Source organism: Stegostoma tigrinum, chromosome 19, assembly GCF_030684315.1.
Source record: "Stegostoma tigrinum isolate sSteTig4 chromosome 19, sSteTig4.hap1, whole genome shotgun sequence".
NCBI classification, from domain to species: domain Eukaryota; kingdom Metazoa; phylum Chordata; class Chondrichthyes; order Orectolobiformes; family Stegostomatidae; genus Stegostoma; species Stegostoma tigrinum.
The window spans coordinates 31,234,685-31,254,714 of record NC_081372.1 but is presented as its reverse complement, the minus strand read 5'-3'; the positions used below and the strand labels follow the sequence as shown (position 1 = coordinate 31,254,714).

The 20,030-nt window shown below is 38.2% G+C and overlaps 1 protein-coding gene across 3 annotated transcripts in view; it reads left to right on the top strand.

The window, feature by feature from the left end:
• Nucleotides 1-20,030, top strand: part of LOC125461306 (sterile alpha motif domain-containing protein 10) — a 111,176-nt gene that overhangs the window by 72,922 nt on the left and 18,224 nt on the right. For all 3 annotated transcript variants that reach the window (XM_048549922.2, XM_048549921.2, XM_048549920.2), the window contains one exon: nucleotides 11,942-12,082. In XM_048549922.2, coding sequence (XP_048405879.1) covers nucleotides 11,942-12,082 — 141 coding nt within the window. The remainder of the gene's footprint in view (nucleotides 1-11,941; nucleotides 12,083-20,030) is intronic.

Sequence of the window (20,030 nt, the reverse complement as noted above, 5' to 3'; positions counted from 1 at the left end):
TTTGAAATGATAAGGAATTGTTATGTATTATACTTTAATTTAAAAGAATCAGTCTGACGGAGTCTTTAATGAGTCAACTGACCTTCAATATTTCAGTTTGAAATGGGCCAAGAACATCAATATTTCCACGAATTATTTCTCTTAGCTTGACTATATATCTCTAATTTCTGGCTTCTGAATAGTCTCTGTCTCAGAAGTTACTGTATAGAATGCAAAAAAGAATGCTATATCATGTCAGATAACAAAGTGTACAGCTGGATGAAAACAGCAGGCCAAGCAGCATCGGAGGAGCTGGAAGGCTGACGTTTCAAGCCTAGATCCTTCTTCAGAAATTTCTGAAGAAGGGTCTAGGCCCGAAGTGTCAGCCTTCATGGTCCTCCAGTGCTGCTTGGCCTGCTGTGTTCATCCAGCTCTAAACCTTGTTATCACAGATTCTCCAGCATCTGCAGTCCCTACTATCTATTACCGGAGCCATAAGGTCATGTTGCAGCTGTACAAAACTCTGGTGCGGCCACAGTTGGAGTATTGCGTACAGTTCTGGTCACCACATTATAGGAAAGATGTGGAAGCATTGGAAAGGGTGCAGAGGAGATTTACCAGGATGTTGCCTGGTATGGAGTGACAGTCTTATGAGGAAAGGCTGAGGGACTTGAGGCTGTTTTTATTAGATAGAAGAAGGTTAAGAAGTGACTTAATACAGACTTACAAGATGATGAGAGGATTAGATAGGGTGGACAGTGAGGGCCTTTTTCCTCGGATGGTGATGGCTAGCATGAGAGGACATAGGTTTAAATTGAGGGGTGATAGATATAGGATAGATGTCAGAGGTAGATTCTTTACTCAGAGAGTAGTAAGGGCATTTCATGCCCTGACTGCAACAGTCGTAGACTTGCCAACTTTAAGGGCACGTAAATCATCATTAGATAAACATTTGGATGATAACGGAATAGCGTAGGTTAGATAGGCTTCAGATTGATTTCACTGGTCAGAGCAACATAGAGGGCCTAAGGGCTTGTACTACGCTGTGATGTTCTATGTTCTATCTCTTATATCATGTGACCCTATTTTAATTTAAAACAGATCCCATCTCCAAATCTGATCAATGCAGCAAATGGTCAATAATTCCTGAAACTCAATAGTAGTATGCAATAGTTTTGTTGTCATTTAAAGGGCTGTTAACTTTCCTGAGGACTGACTAAATGGGCAAGATTGTCATATATATCATCAAATATATGTTTGTCATTTTTCTATTCCATTTGCCAAACTTTGTGATAAAACAATGATAGTATTTTTATTTACTTGGATAGCAGATGCACTCCTTTATTGAAAGAGAAGAAGCTGGGAATATGTTCATATTTTCAGGGGACCCTGATACTATGCAAATACATGGAGGAGATCACATATGCAGAAGCAGTTGGAAAATACTGTTGTAACTGCTAGTTAGAATGTTGGTAAGAAACCAAAAGTGTTATTTCATCTGAGAAGGGTTAATTACCTACTAATTTGTCAATGATACACATAATATTGCACACACCTAGAAATGTAATCTAATCAAAATGTTGAATTATAAATGAGTGCATTTGAGATAATTCTGTATCAAAATCTCTCCTTAAAGGCACTCTGTGTGGAGCATGATATTCAGGATAGAATTTGCATATTAATTCTTCTAATTCAGAACTGACCAGTTGTGAAATCCAGAATTGGGTACCACAAATTCAAGTTGAAATGATGCGTAAATTTTTGGTATGCAGCCCTGTCATATGTGTCAAAAACATTGATCAGTAAGTTCGAAAGGGGATTGGATTGTTTCGACCAAGCAGCATCATTGAGCTACATGACATAGTTTTCATCAGTTGTATTATCATTGTTAGAGGGAGTCGTTTTGCTTATTTGGCTGGAAGACTGGTTTGCGACACACTGTGATGCCAACAGTGCAGGTTCTTGACCTTTATAACAAAGTGTGGAGGTGGATGAACACAGCAGACCAAGCAGCATCTTAGGAGCACAAAAGCTGACGTTTCAGGCCTAGACCCTTCATCAGAAAAGACCCCTTTCTGATGAAGGGTCTAGGCCTAAAACGTCAGCTTTTGTGCTCCTAAGATGCTGCTTGGTCTGCTGTGTTCATCCAGCTCCACACTTTGTTATCTCGGGTTCCCCAGCATCTGCAGTTCCCATTATCTCAGGTTCTTGACCTTGCCTGAAGTGTGTTGACCCTCAGGCTAAATTCATCATCATTACATCTACAAGTTCCAGTGTTCTCTGATCTTATACTTGACTAATGTTAACAAAAGTAAAATATATGTAACAGAAAACAGTTTAGCATTTCAGCTAAAATAAATATTGTTCTGGGATTTGTAGTACTGCTGGATATATGGCTTATAGGGTAATAATGAATTATAAAATAATTGCTACATGAATCTTTTTGACAAAAAATTTTGCTAAGGTTAAGTTTATTGAGTTTTGCTAAGTTTATTAAGGTCTAATTTTCCAGAATATATCATTAGAGATTACATTGCACTCAGGAAATCCTGAGTTCATCCATTATATTATCATCTGATAGCTGGTTGTTATCCTTTGGAGTATAACTGGTCCTTTACATGTGAAATCAGTGGCATAGCAGGAGAAATACAGCGTTAGTATTTAACTCTAAGGGTACATTTATGTTGCAGGTCAGTTCTTGATTGACTTCAACTACAGTTCTGGTGCTCAGAAGAATGTCTTATGCAGGTTTGATTGAGATATACAACAGAATTCTCCTCCAGTAGAGTTCAAATACTTTGAGTGGTGAGACAGTTGTTCCACATTAAAGTATAGTCTGGGTAGTTATATAATACTTCTATGGAGTGCTAAGAGACCTCTTTCTTCCTGTTCACTTTTTAAGACTAGTACAATGCCGCACTGGAGTTTCATATATTACGTGCTGTCACACAATTAGGTAACACTCTGATTCCAGAATTATATTTGAATTGCAAAGCAGAAAAATCTATCTTAAAAAATTTTGGAAATTTGACTGTGAACCTCTTTTTGATAAATTTATATTTACACTCTGTATTCAATCTAAGAGCCTACTTTACAACATGCCTTGTTTCTAACTTTTATCTTGAGACTGGTGATGTGCTAAATTTGGGAGTGAAACTATTTGGACCCAAGGCTGCATTTCGTTGCTGATCATAATGCAACTGGCACTTCACAGAATGATTATAGCCAGATTGAGGCCATTCAGCCCATTGTGTCTACATGGGCTCTTCAAATGAGCTTCATTACCAAGATGTACCAATTTCTAGCTTTTATCCCATACACTTGCACACTACTTCAATCTAAATAATTATCCAGTCCTCTCTTGAACGCCTTGATTTTTAGATAATACATTCCATGCCCTAACTATTTGCTATGTGAAGAAGTTTCTTTTTCTCATATTGCTCTGGCATCTTTTGTACATCATTTTAAAGCTACCCTTCTCATTCTTGTTCCTAAATACAGAATAGTTGTGTCAGCGTCATTCTCTTACCTTTATTTACTTCCTTTAACTACTTGTTGAAACATTATGTAACATTAAGATTCAAGCATTTTTTGGCTAATTCATCTGTTCAGCTCTCTTTTCAAATTGGGGTAGATATCTTAGACCATTTCAACAAATTTGGCCACTGAGCATAGATTTTTAATCAACTTAAATCCTATTGGAATCAGAATGATTCTGCTAACTACTTTCTTTTTTCTAAGCTTTTCACTGGCCAACTCCTGTTGTCTAATTTCCTTAGCTCTTTTGTGTTCAGCTTTTTATTATTCTATCTCTCTTTACATTTCAAGCTTTCTTATTCCTACAACTTTTCATTTTGTTCTTCTCCTTTGCCATTTCCCTTTGTTTTTCACTCACTTTCTTTTCTATTTCCTGCTCTTTTTCATTCTTTTCCATTTTTCTTCAACTTCACTTCAAATTCAAGTCTTTCAATTTCTCTTTCATTGTCCAATTCAAGTCTTTTCATTCATCTAATGATGATCATGCAACCATTGTTGATTGTCAGAAAACCCCATCTGGTTCACTAATGTCCTTTAGGGAAGGAAACTGCCATCCTTAACTGGTCTGGCCTACATGTGACTTCAGACCTTCAGCAATATGGCTGACTCTGACCTGCCCTCTGGGCAATTAGGGACGGGCAATAAAAGTTAGCCTGGCCAGTGACACCTATATCGTGTGAATGAATTTAAAAAACAAACTCTGTCTCTCTAAGTCAAGTTCCTTTATTTTTCACTTTGTTATCTAATTCTAGCTGTGACATCTCCATTTCAGATTTCTTTGAGATATGGACACATAAAATAGGAGCAGAAATAGGCCTTTTGGTCCCTTAAGTCCACTCCACCATTCAATAAGATCATGGCTGATGTGTTTGTGTTTTAAATTCCATATTCACACCCACTGCTGAGAACCTTTGATCCCCTGTCTAACAAGGATCAGCGCACCTTTGTATCAAAGATATTCAATAGCCCTGCGTCCATCATCCCATGAGGCAGAGAGTTATAAAGTACATAGCCCTCAGTGAGAAAAAGATCTTCCTCATCTTTAGCCAGAAAGGATGATTGCTAATTTTAGAATATAATAGCCCTTGTACTGGACTGAGGTACAAGAGGAAAAATCCATTCCACGTCCACCTTATCACAATTGTTCAGGATCTTATGCACTGTCTATCAAATAATCCCTCACCCTTCCCAACTCCAGTGGAAAGAAGCCCAGCTTGTTCAACCTTTCCTCATTAAACACTCCACTCATTCCAGGTAACAATCTAGTAGACCTCCTCTGAACTGTGTCCCATGCATTTATGTCATTCCTTAAATAAGGAGAGCAAAACTGTGAACAGTATTTGAGGCGTGGTCTCACCAATGCCCTGTATAACTGAAACATAGCATCTTTACTCTCAGTTGAAGTCAGCTTACAATAATGAAGAGCATCCCATCTACCTATTTGATTATATGCTCTATCCGTATTATTTTGGTGACTCAAACCAGAACACTTAAATCCATCTTCACCTGTAATTCTGCCATTCTTCCTGCCAAACTGATCAATTTCACATTTTCCATATTATACTCCATCTGTCAGATTTTGTTCCTACTCACTCAACCGATCTATGTCTGTCTGCAACTCCCTTATGTTTCCTTCACAAAATATTTTCCTACCTATCTTGGTGTCTGTGAATTTAGTTTGTTATGGACCAGACCAAACTGCCTCAAAATATATTCAAAAGATAGTCTAGGCCCTAACTTTTCCTTATTTTAAAGGAAAATATAAGGTGTTGCATCTCAGATGCAATTTGATTGGTCAAACTAGTCAACATAAAGCAAAATACACCTTATGTTTACACTACAGTTAAAATAGACAAAATAAAAAGAAAAGAATTGGCTTGACTGTAACTATATCAAAATGCCTAATACAATAATAGCTTTATTAACTGCTACTAATTAACTGCTCCAATATAGTTAAATCCTATAAACACACCCATGGCAAAGGCATGTTCAGTTAAATAGATTGTCTCACAGGCAATTCTTCAGTCCAGGAGGGAAAACATCAAGAGAAAACTCAGACAGAGAATAGAATTGAGAGGTGTACTTCATCTTTCAAACCCAGCTTCAAAACCCCAGCAACAACTGCTGCTGAAAATCTAAAAACTTAAAATCCTGGCTCTGAGAGAGTTTGACACCACCCATTCAGACTGCTTCTATTGTTCTAATCTCAGAAAAAAACACAGGGCCTCACAAGCAATTTACTGTTTGGTCATTGAAGCAGACTAATCAACATGTCTGATCTCGTCAAATTAATGTGGAGCCGGAAGAACACTTCAGGATGAAGGGTGTTAACCCAAAACATTGACTTTCCTGCTTCTCTGATGCTGAATGACCTGCTGTGTTCGTCTAGCTCTACACCATATGGACTCTGACTCAGCATCTGCAGTTCTTACTATCTCTGAACACCTCTGATCTCAACCCTTCTTCCTAAAAAAAGATAAAATACAACTCTTAAAGCCATAGTATCATCACACTACCATGCCTTCACTTCTCATATCTGAAGTTATTCATTTAGATGACAAAAAAATTGAGGATCCAGCACAAACTACAATGGATTTCATTCAATGATACCCGGCCAATCAGGCAGTGACTCAATTATACGAAGTCATTGTTAAATGAGAGCTCAACAATCTTCTACCTATGCTAACATGTTACCTCATATAAAATGAACATTTATTGTCCACAGTAACCTTTGATGTGACACCCTATCATATGCCTTCTAAAATCCAAGTATAGTGCATCTGCAGGGTCACCTTTACCCACAGCACGTCCTTCAAACAATTCCAATAAATTGGTTAAACCTGATTTCCCTTTGACAAAACCATGCTGACTTATTGATTTCCTCGAGCTTTTCTAAGTGCACAGCTATAATCTTTTCAATCATTGATTCCAATATTTTCCCATGACAGAGGTCAAGTTAACTGGCCTACAGTTTCCTTTTTTCTATTTCTTGAATATTTGGTTTATATTTCCCACAGTCCAATTGATGGAACTAATCCTGAATCTAGGGAAGCTTTGGAAAATTGACACCTAGCACATGATCACATTAGTAATAAATAAAGCTAACAAAGTGTGGAGCTGGAGGAACACAGCAGGCCACGCAGCATCAGAGGAACAGGAAAGCTGACATTTCGGGTCACACTTTGTTGTCTCTGGCTCCAGCATCTACAGTTCTTGCTATCTCTCTCAGATGAAATCCAATACTGTTGCATCTGATTCCAGGTTCTCTCTCAAACTGCAGGGTGAATTCTACCACCTAATGGTCACTGCCCCCTAGGGGTTCCTTGACCTTCAGATCCTTAATGAAGTCTACCTCATTAAATATCACCAACTTAGAATTGTTTGTTCCCCCATGGGTTCTACCACACGATGCTCCAAAAAAAATCTTGCAGATATTCCACCAACACTTTTATTTCAGATCTACTAAACCTGACTTTTGCCAGTCCACCTGCATATTGAAACCCCACAATTATTGCAATAGGTCTTCCTTACAAGCCTTTATTTATTTTCTGACTTATTTTCTGGCCCACATCTTGACCAAAGCCTATACATAACCCATCTGGGTCTTTTTTTTCCTTTGTTGTTCCTCAGTTCTACCCATACAGATTCTATATCTTTCAACTCTCTATCACTTCTTGTTAATTTAGTTTCTTACAAACAAGGCAACACCACCCCTTCTACTCATTTACCTGTCCTTTCAATAGGACAGTTTCCTTGCATATTTAGTCCCCAGTCCTGAATCCCTTGCATGTATGTCTTTGTGATACCCACAACATTACACCCACAAATTTCAATCTCATTTACCTTGTTTTGTATACTGCGTGCATTTAAGCACAACACCGTCAGTCCTGCCTTGAATGTTCCCTTCTCATAGTTGTTCTGTTATCTTCTGTGCCTTAATTTAGATTCCTGGTCCTGATTTTGTCCTATTACTTGTTTTGAAAACTTTAATAATGTCTGCTCAGCTCTTCCCCAACATTAACTTTTTCCATAACTTTCCATGCAGCTGAACCCATACCGCACTATTTAATTTAAAGCCCTATCCACAGCCCTAGTTATACAATTTGCTAGGACTTTGATCCCAGCATGATTCAGGTGGACCCCATCCCACTGGAATAGCTCCCTCCTTCCACAGTACTGATGCCAGTCACCATGAATTTGAATCAATTTCTCCCACACCAATCTTTGAACCACATGTTTACCTCTTTAGTCTTCTTGGTCCTATGCCAATTAGCTCATGACTCAGGTAGTCATTCAAAGATTTTGTTTGATTCTGAAATTTAATTTAGCATCTAGCTACTCAAATTCCCTCAGCAGAACCATTTTCCCCTTTCTACCTATACCATTGGGCAATGATGACTGGATCTTTCACTCCCATTTTAAGTTCCTCTGTAGCCCAGATGAGATATCCTGAACCTGGGCACCAGGCAGGCAACACAGCCTTTTGGACTTTTGATCCTGGTCACAGAGAACAATGCCTATTCCCCTGAATATACAATCCCCGATTGCAACGACATTTCTCTTTTCCCTCTTGTCTTTAATGAGCTGCCTGTATCACTATGACGCTACAATCCATTTGCTCATCCTCCCTTTAGCCCCCGCTTTGATCTACACAGTGAGAAAGAGTCTCAAACCTGTTAGACAAATTCAAGGGCTAAGGGTCCTTCAGCATTACCTCCTGTATCCCTCTATCTGCCTCGCTCTTATTCATAACCTCCTGTTCCTGACCACTGACTGAATTTGAGATATTCAGTCTCAGGGGTGAGACTGCCTCCTGAAACACAGCGTTCAGCTATCTCCCCCTCAACTTATGTAGTAGAGTGTTCAAAACTCAGACTCCAGCTCATCAACTCTAAACCTGAGTTCCTCAAGCAGTAAACACTTGCTATAGATGTAGACACTATGAACAACAATGGGATCCAGCTCCCATATCATGCAACACACCATCTGGCCCTGCATCTTTATTTTAGTTACTGCGTTCTTACTTTCATTTTTAAAAAAATTTCATACCATTCTTTTAGTTCGTAACCTGTAAATATTTTCCCTATTTATCTGCAGTTTGAAAGTAACCTCAAATAGCTGGTCAAATTGGTAGCGATTGCTAAAGAACTTACTGTTTACCTGTGATGTGACTGTTTTGTGCTGGGCGCCAATGTTGGGCTTCAATTTAACCTGTTAAAAAAGCTACAAACTACGAACCAAAAAAGCAAGAGGAAAAGCACCTCTTCCCCATTGCATAGAATTCCCACGCTATGCCCAAACTATATACACACTCAGGCTATATCTCATTCTGGATGCGATCGCTCCTTCCTGTTTGTGCACAGCTTACTCCAAATTGGTTGTACTTGACCTGCAGGACTGACTGTGGACCAATTTTTTGAACAGAATCAGACCAGCCCCGTGGCTGACTGTGGCAGCATCTACTGACTGATGGTAGTGTACCTTAACACCATTAACAACTAGTCACCTTTGGCTTTCAGACCTGGTCACTTGGCTGAAACACATGCAGAATGTTTGCTTTATAAGCTGCTGGTTCAACCTGCAGATGTTATATCGACATAACAAGATGTTATCCACCCATTTAATTATTCAGAGTTCTGAAACATGCTAGAATTCCTGCCTCTCCTCTACACTATATACAAGGCATAGAGGCTGGCAGTTCCAAATAAGCATAACATGAGTGAGTGCTCAGAAAGGAAGGTTAGATCCATAAAATACGTCCTGTGTAGTTGCATGAAACAAATGTGACCCTGTGTGCAAAGGAACCGGGCATAAATATCAATTTGTAAGCATGCCAGTGCTCCAAGGTGAAGTCTGAAGGGCTGAAAAGATGGGCAAGTTATCTCAAAAGCAGCATTGATGACATGGTGAGACTGTGCTTTAGCAGCACCCGCTTCCATGGATGAAGGGTGGTAGATGTCAGTGTTCATAGAGCATGAAGGCAAGTTGTGATGAAAATCAAGTAATCTGCGGGCCTGGAGAAGCAAGCCACAAGCTGTTGTTGGCAATTAACCACTCTGACCTTCATGTTAGGAGTTGGAGCACTGTTTAGTTTCTTGGTGGAGAGGAGAATTGAGAGTTGCGTAGACATGAGGCATGTTTAGCTAATGATAAGATGCAGAAGCATGCAGATGAGATAGATATTGCTTAGTGAGATTCTGAACTCACTGTTTAAATCATGACAAATATTAGAAAAGAAATTCCCAATGTTGAGAATCTAATTTTTTTCATATTGCTACATTTCCCATGTTTATCACCATTGCCCATACTGCTGAAGTGAGCAGAAAATTCCACCCATCTACTCTGTTTCTCTTTCAACTGTTGCTGCCAGACCTGTTGAGTTTCTCCAGCACTTGCTTTTTATTTCAGATTTCCAGCATTCGCAGTACTTGCTTATATTTTAGTTATTCCTGGAGCCCTGACCAATATTTATCCCTCAGTCAACATCACTTCAAACAAGTTATCAGGTTGCTGCTTGCAGAGTTATTTGTAGATAAATTCGATGTCTTCGTTTCCTACACCAGTGACTGCATTTTCAAAGTACTTCAGTTTGCCTAAGGCTGTGAAAGATGCCTGTAAATGGGAATTTTTATTTTCTTTGTGTTTATTACCATCTTCAAGTACCACTTCCTCCCGAGCGACAAGATGGGGATTAGGAGTTTAGTAAGCAGTTAGAAGTACTGGAAGATTTTTCAATTGTCATCTGTTTGTGATAAGTAGGAAGAACCATTGGTCTGAGGAATCACTGTGAGTTTGTTTGAAGATGAATTGCACTGCCACGACTAAGTAAATACGATCATTATTACTATTCTGTATGCTCATTTTACTGTGAAATAAAGTTGCAGTCACATCTAGATCTCACCAATTGTTTACTCATTGGCTTTCAGAAAGACTGAAGCATGCATAGAAGATACATAGATAACTCATCCAGGTGACAGTGCAGGTACTACTGGCACAGTTATATTGCACAGCTTTGTTATACTATCATACAAGTACATTCAAAATCCACAAAAGTACTACAATCGGAACCTCTTAAAGATTAATTAATGCTACTGAAACTGCCAGACTCAAATTGTAACAGAAAATTTCTCATGATAATATGCATATAACCATGTATGGTTTAATACAATTGAAAAAAAAATCTTGCCTTTTTTACAAAATATATTTAAAATGACTTTGTTTTGCTGGATCAGATAAGCACTTCTGGATTAAACATTTTTTTCACTTTTGAACCTTGTTAGAATACAATCCTACTTTCAGCACAGCTAAGCCCACTGAAAAATAATAAAATGAAAATATGAGGCAGCTGTTATACCAACCCAGCATTGGCTCTGACCTTGATATTCTGCTGCTCCACTTATAACTTACAGGAATTTCTTGCCAAGCTCAGCCAAAGGAGCTGATTTTTGGCTCCCCTTTACCCTGATTGTTTTTAACCACAACTAGCCTGGGATTACTATTTCACTTTGCTCTAACTACCTTCAAAAATGTGACACTCCACAAGTAATTGTTCTCAAAATATTGGAAATAAAGTCTGTGAAGTTCAGCAGTTGTTAATACTGTGGTGGCAGAATATATGAAATAAGAGCAGGTATGTTGACGAAAAGTCATTGGCTTGAAAGGTTAATTGTGCTTCTCTGTTCACAGATAGTTTCATAAATGCTGAGTATTTTTGGCATTTCAACAGATACTAATATTTCATTTAATGTCATTTGCAATTTGAGATATTTGAAGAGGAATTGGAGCATCAATTGAAACATAGTTGGTTCTTTTGTGGCATAAAATAATGGAACCTTCAATCAACAACCACATACGTGAACAACTTTATATCTTAAAATGATGTCATTTTTATGCATATGCTCATCATTAGCAGGTTTACATTGACAGGAGTGTATAGATGTTGATGTAAGTCACCTCAAGGACACATTCTGTCATTTTGAAGGAAATTGAATTGAATTGATTCCTGTCTTCTTTACGAGATTAAAATGCTGCAAGGCAAGGACAGTATGTCTGAGTGAATAAGTAGCTAATGAAACACAACAGATCACTCGCTCATGCCAGAGCTATTATTCATGACATCATGATGTTTTTATCCATTTATTGAATAATTACTTAATATATGTATTTAACAGTATAGTATTTTCTTGTCAGACAGTTTTGTACTGATCAGTTGATCACGTTTTGCTGAATTCCCATGATTCTTCAGTACTTAACTGATTGTCAATATTAAGCAGACAAAAAGTATCATAAAATCATAACAATTTCTAGCTTATATACTTCATTTTCTTTACTTCCTGCAGACAGTAAATTCTGGATGTAAAAATAAAGTGAAAATTTTGTGTAAACTGCAAATGCCAGACTTTTTAGAAATTGGTTCTCTTCTCAGGTCGGGCATTACTCAGGCTAAATGGTGAAAAGCTGGAAAGAATGGGAATAATTCAAGAAGGGCAAAGACAAGAGGTACTTCAGCAGGTGCTTCAGCTGCAGGTACGCGAGGAAGTGCGAAACCTGCAACTACTTAGACAAGGTAAAGCTGGTTCAATGGTGCAAAGATGATCTCTTTATATTTCCGCAACCTGTTTCTGATTTGAACTTAATGGGGTCCCTAGTATGTCAATGATTCAGTTACATAAAATGATTGTTGATTTCCTGTGCATGGTACTTTAAAAATGCGTTATTTTCAATTTATGTGACAGAAGAATCTTGAAATTACTGTTGTCTTTTTAGGCAAATAAATACTTATTAGCAATATACAATGTTCTCATTATTAACTATGATGTTTACTCATTTAATTAAATTGGGTTAATCCTCTATTAAATTACTAAGTGAATTGAGGTCTACAAATGGGTTAAATGTTAATGCACTCAGTAAGTTTGACAAGTAGGTCTGCAGACAACACAAAGATTGACCAGGTGGTTAATAATGAGGGAGAAAGTCTTGGGTTATAGGAAAATATGTACGGGTTTGTCAGATGGAACTTAACCCTGAAAGCATGAGGTGATGCACTTTGAAAGGTGAAATAAGACAAGGGAGTACTCAATGAATGGAGTCATGCTAGGAAGCTCAGAGATACAGAGGGATTTTCAGGTGCTTGTCCACAGGTTCCTTAAACCATCAGGACAAGTAATAGGATGGTTAGGAAGACATAGCAGGACACTTGCCTTTATCAGACATGTTATAGAATACAAGAGCAGAGAAGTTACGTTGGAGCTGTCGAAATGATTGGTTAAGCTGGAATGTTGTGTACAGTTCTGGTTGTCGCACTTTAGGAAACGTGACTGCGCTGGAGAGGGTGCAGAGTAGATTCATCAAGATGTTGCCTGGGTTGGACCATTTTAGCAATGAGGCTGGATAGGCTCAAATGTTTTCTTTAGAGCAGACTTGTGGGTCTTTGGTGAATTTCTGCAGTGTATCTTGTAGAAAGTACACACTGCTGCTACTGAGCTCCAGTGTTAGAGGGAGTGGATGTAGTGTCTGACCTGTTGGGGACCTGATTGAGATAATAAGGGATATGGACAGGGTAGATTGGAAGGAGCTGCTGTCCTTGGTTACAAAGGCAGTAACGAGGGGAAGTAATTTTAAGGTGAAGGGCAAGTGGTGTAGGGGGTTTTAAGGAAAAATAATTTCACCCAGAGGGTGTTGTAATCTGGAATGCACTGCCTGGGAGGGTAGTAAGGGCAGGAAATTTCACATTTTTTTAAAGTACATGGATAAGCACTTGAAATGTCATTACACTCAAATCTTTGAGCAAAGTAAAGGAAAGTGGGATTACTATAGGAATGTTGGTACAGACTCAATGGGCTAAAGGGCCTCTTCTGTGCTGGATGATTCTATGGCTAAGTAGTTGTGAGCTTGAAACCATTATAACCATATTAATTTTAACTAAGAGGCATGATAATGACTGTGCAGCTTTATTCAAACTGTATTAAAATCATTGTAAGCTCATTTACAATGTACAGTGAATATGTGCTGATATTGTGAAACATACAAGAATAATTAATGGAACAATAATTGTTTAGAACTAGAGGCCATAGTTTTAAAATAAGGAGGTGTCCACTTAAGACAGAGATGAGGAAATATTTTCTGAGGGTTGAGTGTCTTTGGAATTCTCTGTCAACAGGCTGTGGATGCAGAATCTAAATATTTTTAAAGGCAGAGATAGATTACCAAGATCTTGATTTCCAATTGGATGAAAGATTATCGGGGATATGCAGGAATGTAGAGCTGAGGTTACAGTCAGACCAGATCAGCCAGTAGAATGAAGAAGTCGTCTAGATGGACAGTGACGTGCTGTAGTTCCTTATTTGTATATTGTTGATATGACATATGTTTAAAGTTTTAACAGGATTTGTTGACATGTTTATTTGTGGATCATTGTTGTGAGCACTCTAAGTAGGGCCAAGTAATTGATCAGGTTTGATTGAAATATGGTTCTGGGTTGCATCGAAAATAATGCAATAATGCTAGGAATACTGCAGTGAGTAACTCACATCCTGACTGCGCAAAGCCTGTCCAGCATCTACAAGGCACAAGTCAGGAGTGTGATGGAATATTCCCCACTTGCCTGGATGAGTGCAGCCACAACAACACTCAAAAAGCTTGACACCATCCGTGACAAAGCAACCCACTTGATTGACACTACATGCACTCCCTCTAACACTGGAGCTCAGTAGCAGCAGTGTGTACTTTCTACAAGATACAATGCAGAAATTCACCAAAGACCCACAGAGTGCACCTTCCAAGACCACAACCACTTCCTTCTAGGAGTACAAGGGCACTAGATATGTGGGAACACCACCACCTTCAAGTTCCCCTCAAGCTACTCACCATCCTGACTTGGAAATATAATCACCATTCCTTCACTGTCGCTAATGAAAATCCTGAATTCTCTCCAGAATGTCATTGATGGTCAACGCACAGCAGGCGGTTTAAGAAGGCAGCTCAGCACCACCAGCAAGAGAGACATACTCATTCTCTCGCAATGGGTGGAATCTTGTGCTGCTGCCACTAGAGATGGGCAATAAATACTGGCCAGCCAGAGTTGCCCACATCCCAGAAATGAATTTTTTTAAAAAAAATTAGCAGGACAAAAACATCCTCAAGAATCAGTTCAAAAATCTATGTTGATACAAGACATGGGGATTATAAAGTTTAGAAAGGATTGACATAAAATTGAGTAATTTATTATCAATGCAATTCATTTATCTTTATACATAGATCTAACCTGCAAAATGAATAGTACAAAGTATTTTAAAATATATTGAATAAGATAATGTGGAAATCAACTGGAATTTTGATCTAACATAGTAATGAATGCATTTGCATGATTGTCCCTTTATTTGTCTTTATTAAAATGAGACAGAAAATTCATGACAATTACAGCTATCACCCATCAACCTTAATGTATACTAATTATAAAATGTAAAAACCTTTTCCATGAGTTGCCAAATTTGTCTTCTAATCATTGTGTGTTAATATTTTACATTAGAGAAGCGGGTACCTTGATTTATAACCATTTATACGTGACATATGAGACTCCACATAAGGAATGGCAGTGATTGCTACTGCCAAGTTAAAAAGTCTTGTTTCTTGAGGAGTTTTCAGTTCTACTTCTCATTCACAAGTTTCCCATTTTCAGTTGAAGTATCAGAGTAGGCATACAAAGCAATAAGCAACACCATTTCAGCCTGTGAACTATTAATTATTTATTAATTAGATACATTACCAATTCTACCTTTAATCCCTACATTCCACGCATACTAACATATTCCACAGAACATTAAAAGACACACAATGTTGGCTTCAGGTAACAAGGAGCCAGCAAGAGAGACATACTCAATCTCTCGCAATGGGTGGAATCTTGTGCTGCTGCTAAGAGAGGGAGACAGTGCAGGTGAGGGAATTCAACTGCATGAATCCAAAAGTTAGATTCCCAGCAGCTGGATAAAAGTTTGCATGTGTCTGCATGTCACGCACTCCTATTGTTGTGCAAGACAATTAGTACCTGAATGGGTTAACTGACATCACAAGATAAGCTCTGTCCATCAGGATTACTGGGCGAAGCTAACCAATGTTTCATTGATTAGTTTTAGAATTAGTAAAATATAACTAAAGCAGAAATGTGTACTTATTCTTAAGTTCTGCTGTCTCATAAAAGATCAAATACAAGTAATATTATGTAATAAATCTATTTGCTGTTAAGTAATATTGAGTGTAATGTCTGCCTAAGACATTGTGGGCCAAATTTCTACACATGGTAAATAAAAACCAAAAGAACTGCGGATGCTGTAAATCAGGAACAAAAACAAAGTTTCTGGAAAAGCTCAACAAGTCTGGCAGCATCTGTGGAGGAGAAAACAGAGCTAACATTTTGGGTCAGGTGACCTTTCTGTTTGCCTTTGGCCAGACCCATGTGGTGTTACAGGATGAGTGTTTGGTCAGATGCTTGTGGTATTAATAGATATAATGTTTATACTGTTGGGTTTATGACAAGCAGAGAACTAGATTTGGGCTTGCTTTGAGTTCAGATTAGAAGATTCAAGGTTTCAATTCATGGGAACTCATCGCTCTAGAATTCATGGGTTTAGACCTAAAGCATCCAGGTTGTGAGACTATTTAGAAGTGTTCCACCTGTCCAAACTGAAACAAATTTCAGTTAAAAAATTGGAAAGAAATTGTTAAACTGTCTTGACAGTTCATGAAAAAAGAAAGAAAATAAAGATTCGAGATAGGAGCAGATTTGATATTGGTTGTAAAGAGGATGAAGCTTTGATTTGCTGTTTATGTTAATATCTTTCTAAACAGTCTTATGGATGGAGCTTGTTTAGTTTTTTTTGTTTTGTGTAATAGACTTATTTTCTGTTAAAGGAGACATTTTCAGTCTTGTATTATATGTTCAGAGATGAATCACAATGGTAACTAATTGCAAAAATTAAACACATGATCTATCAAGCCATGTTTCATTCTGGGATCTGGCTTGTCTCGTATTATCATCAGCTAGGGCCATAACAGTATGAGTTTGGAGGAAGGGTCACTGGACCCGAAATGTTAGCTCTGTTTTCTCCTTCACAGATGCTGCCAGGCCTGCTGAGCTTTTCCAGCAACTTTGTTTTTGTTCCTGATTTACAGCATCTGCAGTTGTTTTGGTTTTCATAACAGAATCAGTGGTCTAGATTAATACCAGAAAGAAGGATTGGTGTTGGAGAAGCTACCTTCCCAAATAAGTTTCCATAGCCAGTAATGCATACTTCCAGATTAAGTAGCATGTACCAGGTGAAATAATTATCTACTTAGACTTTGGACTGAGCATCTTTTCCATCTTTGTAGAGTCCTCATACGTGCTATACCTTAATTCATATTGAGGGGTAGTGGTAGTTGCATGGGGCACAAAGGATGATCAAGGGAGGCAGACTAAAATATAGAGGTTAAAAAGTCTGACGAAGGATCAAAGTCTGCCAGGGAGAGGTGTCTGGGAAAGGGAGGCAGAATGACCTGGGGTGGGTTGAAACAGCTAGAGTATTTCACCATAAGGATCTCCTCCAAAGTTACAAGTCCAAACAGCAACCAAAAACATGTGTTATGATCCCATTGGATAAGTCAGATTTCAGACAAAAATCTGACTTGACAGGTCGGAGAACACTCCGTTGTTTAATTGAGGCAATCTTTCACATAAATATAAGCATACAATGCTGCAGATTTAACAATAAAACAGAAGTTTATCATGCTAAAGAAGTGAAGATAATATTGAATAAGTTAAATTATTTACTTATGACACAAGTTCAAAGGTTTCAAAACACATGTTAAAAACTAATCCCATTAACACCAACTACATGCCATGACAGACTCAAAAATCAGAAAGAATGCCCTTCTCTATCCCATATAGGGTATAATTTAGCTGTGGTTTCAATTCCTGGCCTTGAAAATCTAATCTTCCTTGATTCATCGGATAACTGAACTTAGATTTTCTCAGTTTCCAACACCTTGAGGGTTTCAAGCAAAAACTTCTGTCTGGAACTTTTACTAAGCTCCTTACACTGAGATAACCTGATTGTAACAATTTTAAGCCATCTTATCCCGCTCTCAGGAACGACTGCCTTACACATCCAGCCACAACTACAAATTCTGCAGAGTTACCCAAACTGAAATGAAAAATGTTTTCTTCAAAGCTGTGGATGTTAACCCTAAGCGCCCACAAAGAAATAATTCCACCTACTATCTGAAAACTTAATGGACTGTGCTGATTATCTCATTCACTCATAAACTCTCCCAAAGTAAACAAATTCCAATTAGTCTCCAAAATTACGTTTCTCAGATTATTCTTGTTAAAGAAATCATCATAGCTACAGAATTACTTGTAAGTTAGTCATTAAAACTCTTTAGACCTACATAAAACGCATACACCACTGGTGCTCATTAAAAAAAAACAAAGCCCCAAAGTAAATATTAAAATACATATAAATCACACACCTTGCATCACACCTTGTGGAGCAGACTATTGTTGAGTCAAAACAATGACTCCACTGCCTGGGCTCCTCAGTGGGGAAGGAAGAGAAGGAAGAAGGCAATTTTACAAAGCTGCAACCTAAAATAAGTGTAGATGAAATTTTAGCACATAATTGTTGCTGGTGCTGTTGGTAATAAAATATTCTATGGGCAGAATTTTACAGGGGCACCTGAATAACATAGGCTATGGTGAACAAAAACAAAGTTGCTGGAAAAGCTCAGCAGGCCTGGCAGCATCTGTGAAGGAGAAAACAGAATTAACGTTTTGGGTCTGGTGACCCTTCCTCAGACCCTTTCACAGATGCTGCCAGACCTGCTGAGCTTTACCAGCAGCTTTATTTTTGTTCCTGATTTGCAGCATCCACAATTCTTTTGGCTTTTATAGGCTATGATGAGATGTGTGGCACAATCTGACAACAAGTACAGCAAAACCCATCTCAACATCAGGACCAACACACACCAACTTTTGTGCTTTTCAAAGGGGGCATGTCAAGATTCTCAATAGGCAGCAGTGAGTTGCCAATTAATATTGAAATGCCTTGTTAACAACACAACTTGCTTCATCAATACTTGCCTTTTCATCCTTCAAGCCCAGCAGACCAAGCTCAACATTGAGAAAAATCCACAGGGAAACCAGAGTGAACCCCTGGTTGATTCAGTTCAACGCTTGCTCTAAATGAGCTCCATGTTGGAAACTGGGCAACAACATCTGACAACATATTACAGTCCCATTCTTTTTCTTCTTTGCATATTAATTCTCCAAGTGTCATTTTATCAGTATGTCCAACAGTTTCTTACAGCTTTCTCCCTTAATGAAAACCAATCATATAGCTGCCTGCCACTATCCACCCACTTCAAATCAGGTATCTCTTCCAACATTTGTTTTAAAACTGCAATATTGATTGCAGTATTTTTTTCATACATGCATTTAGTTGAGTGTATGCATCCCATAGTGAGATGCTACTGACGCAATGGCTATGAGCATCTAATCCCTTTTGTTGGGACTTCTAATATTTTTGCTAACAAAAATGCTACTTCTGCCATCACACCAGAAGTGAATTTCAGCTGCTAAGATAATTTTTTATTAATCTTCTGATTTTCTTTAGGTTCTCGTGCTAAAGGGGAATGTTTACCTGCCTTAGCCGTGAGAACATATTTTAATTCTCTTTCAACCGAGAACCCATCACACAGATATACGTGAAATGCATCTTCACAAACTAAAGATGTTATGTTTCTGGAATCAGCCAATGATGGTGATTTCAAAACACAATACTCCTTTTTTTTAGTTTTCAACTTGGTTAAGTTCATAGGAATAATATCTTGCACTTTGGTATTTTTCATAGGTATACTAAATTCTATACCTCAAACCAGGCATATGACGTTGTTTTGGTGACGATCCAATGCAGATGTCCAATTAGACTTTACATGTTGTCCATTTCAGTTTCAGAAGCTGCTGAAGCTTCTGGTGAGGCCCAGAGAACAAGAGTGTCCCTACTGCATTTGTCTTTTCAGGAAGATAAAGAAACATTTCACTCTTGATTTGGCCTCCCTGCAGAAATACAGTTTAATATCAAATGATCTACACTCCCAACTATTTGTTGCTACAAAGCCAAGAAAGTTATCAAAGTCGTTTTTCCTGCTGTTGGTGAATCAACTCTTATGCCTTGGTGCCCCAGTTTTTCTTTAAAACTTTATGCTAATAGCCTTGCTTTAGATTAGAAATCCTATCAGGAGACACCTTTTGCGTGCATGTCCACCCATATGCTAGGTCTGTTCATCTTCAGTGTGGCACCTTTGTCTACACCCTTCATTCTCTCTATCTTTATAGTTCTTGTTTCTGGCATCTTTTATTTGCTTATCTTCCAGTTTGTTCATGTTCACAAGACTCCCTAATCTCACAGGCTTCTGCTTATGGTTTGTGTTATACTTCTCGACCTTGCTAAAATGTGCCCTCAATCTTGCCATCCGTTTAT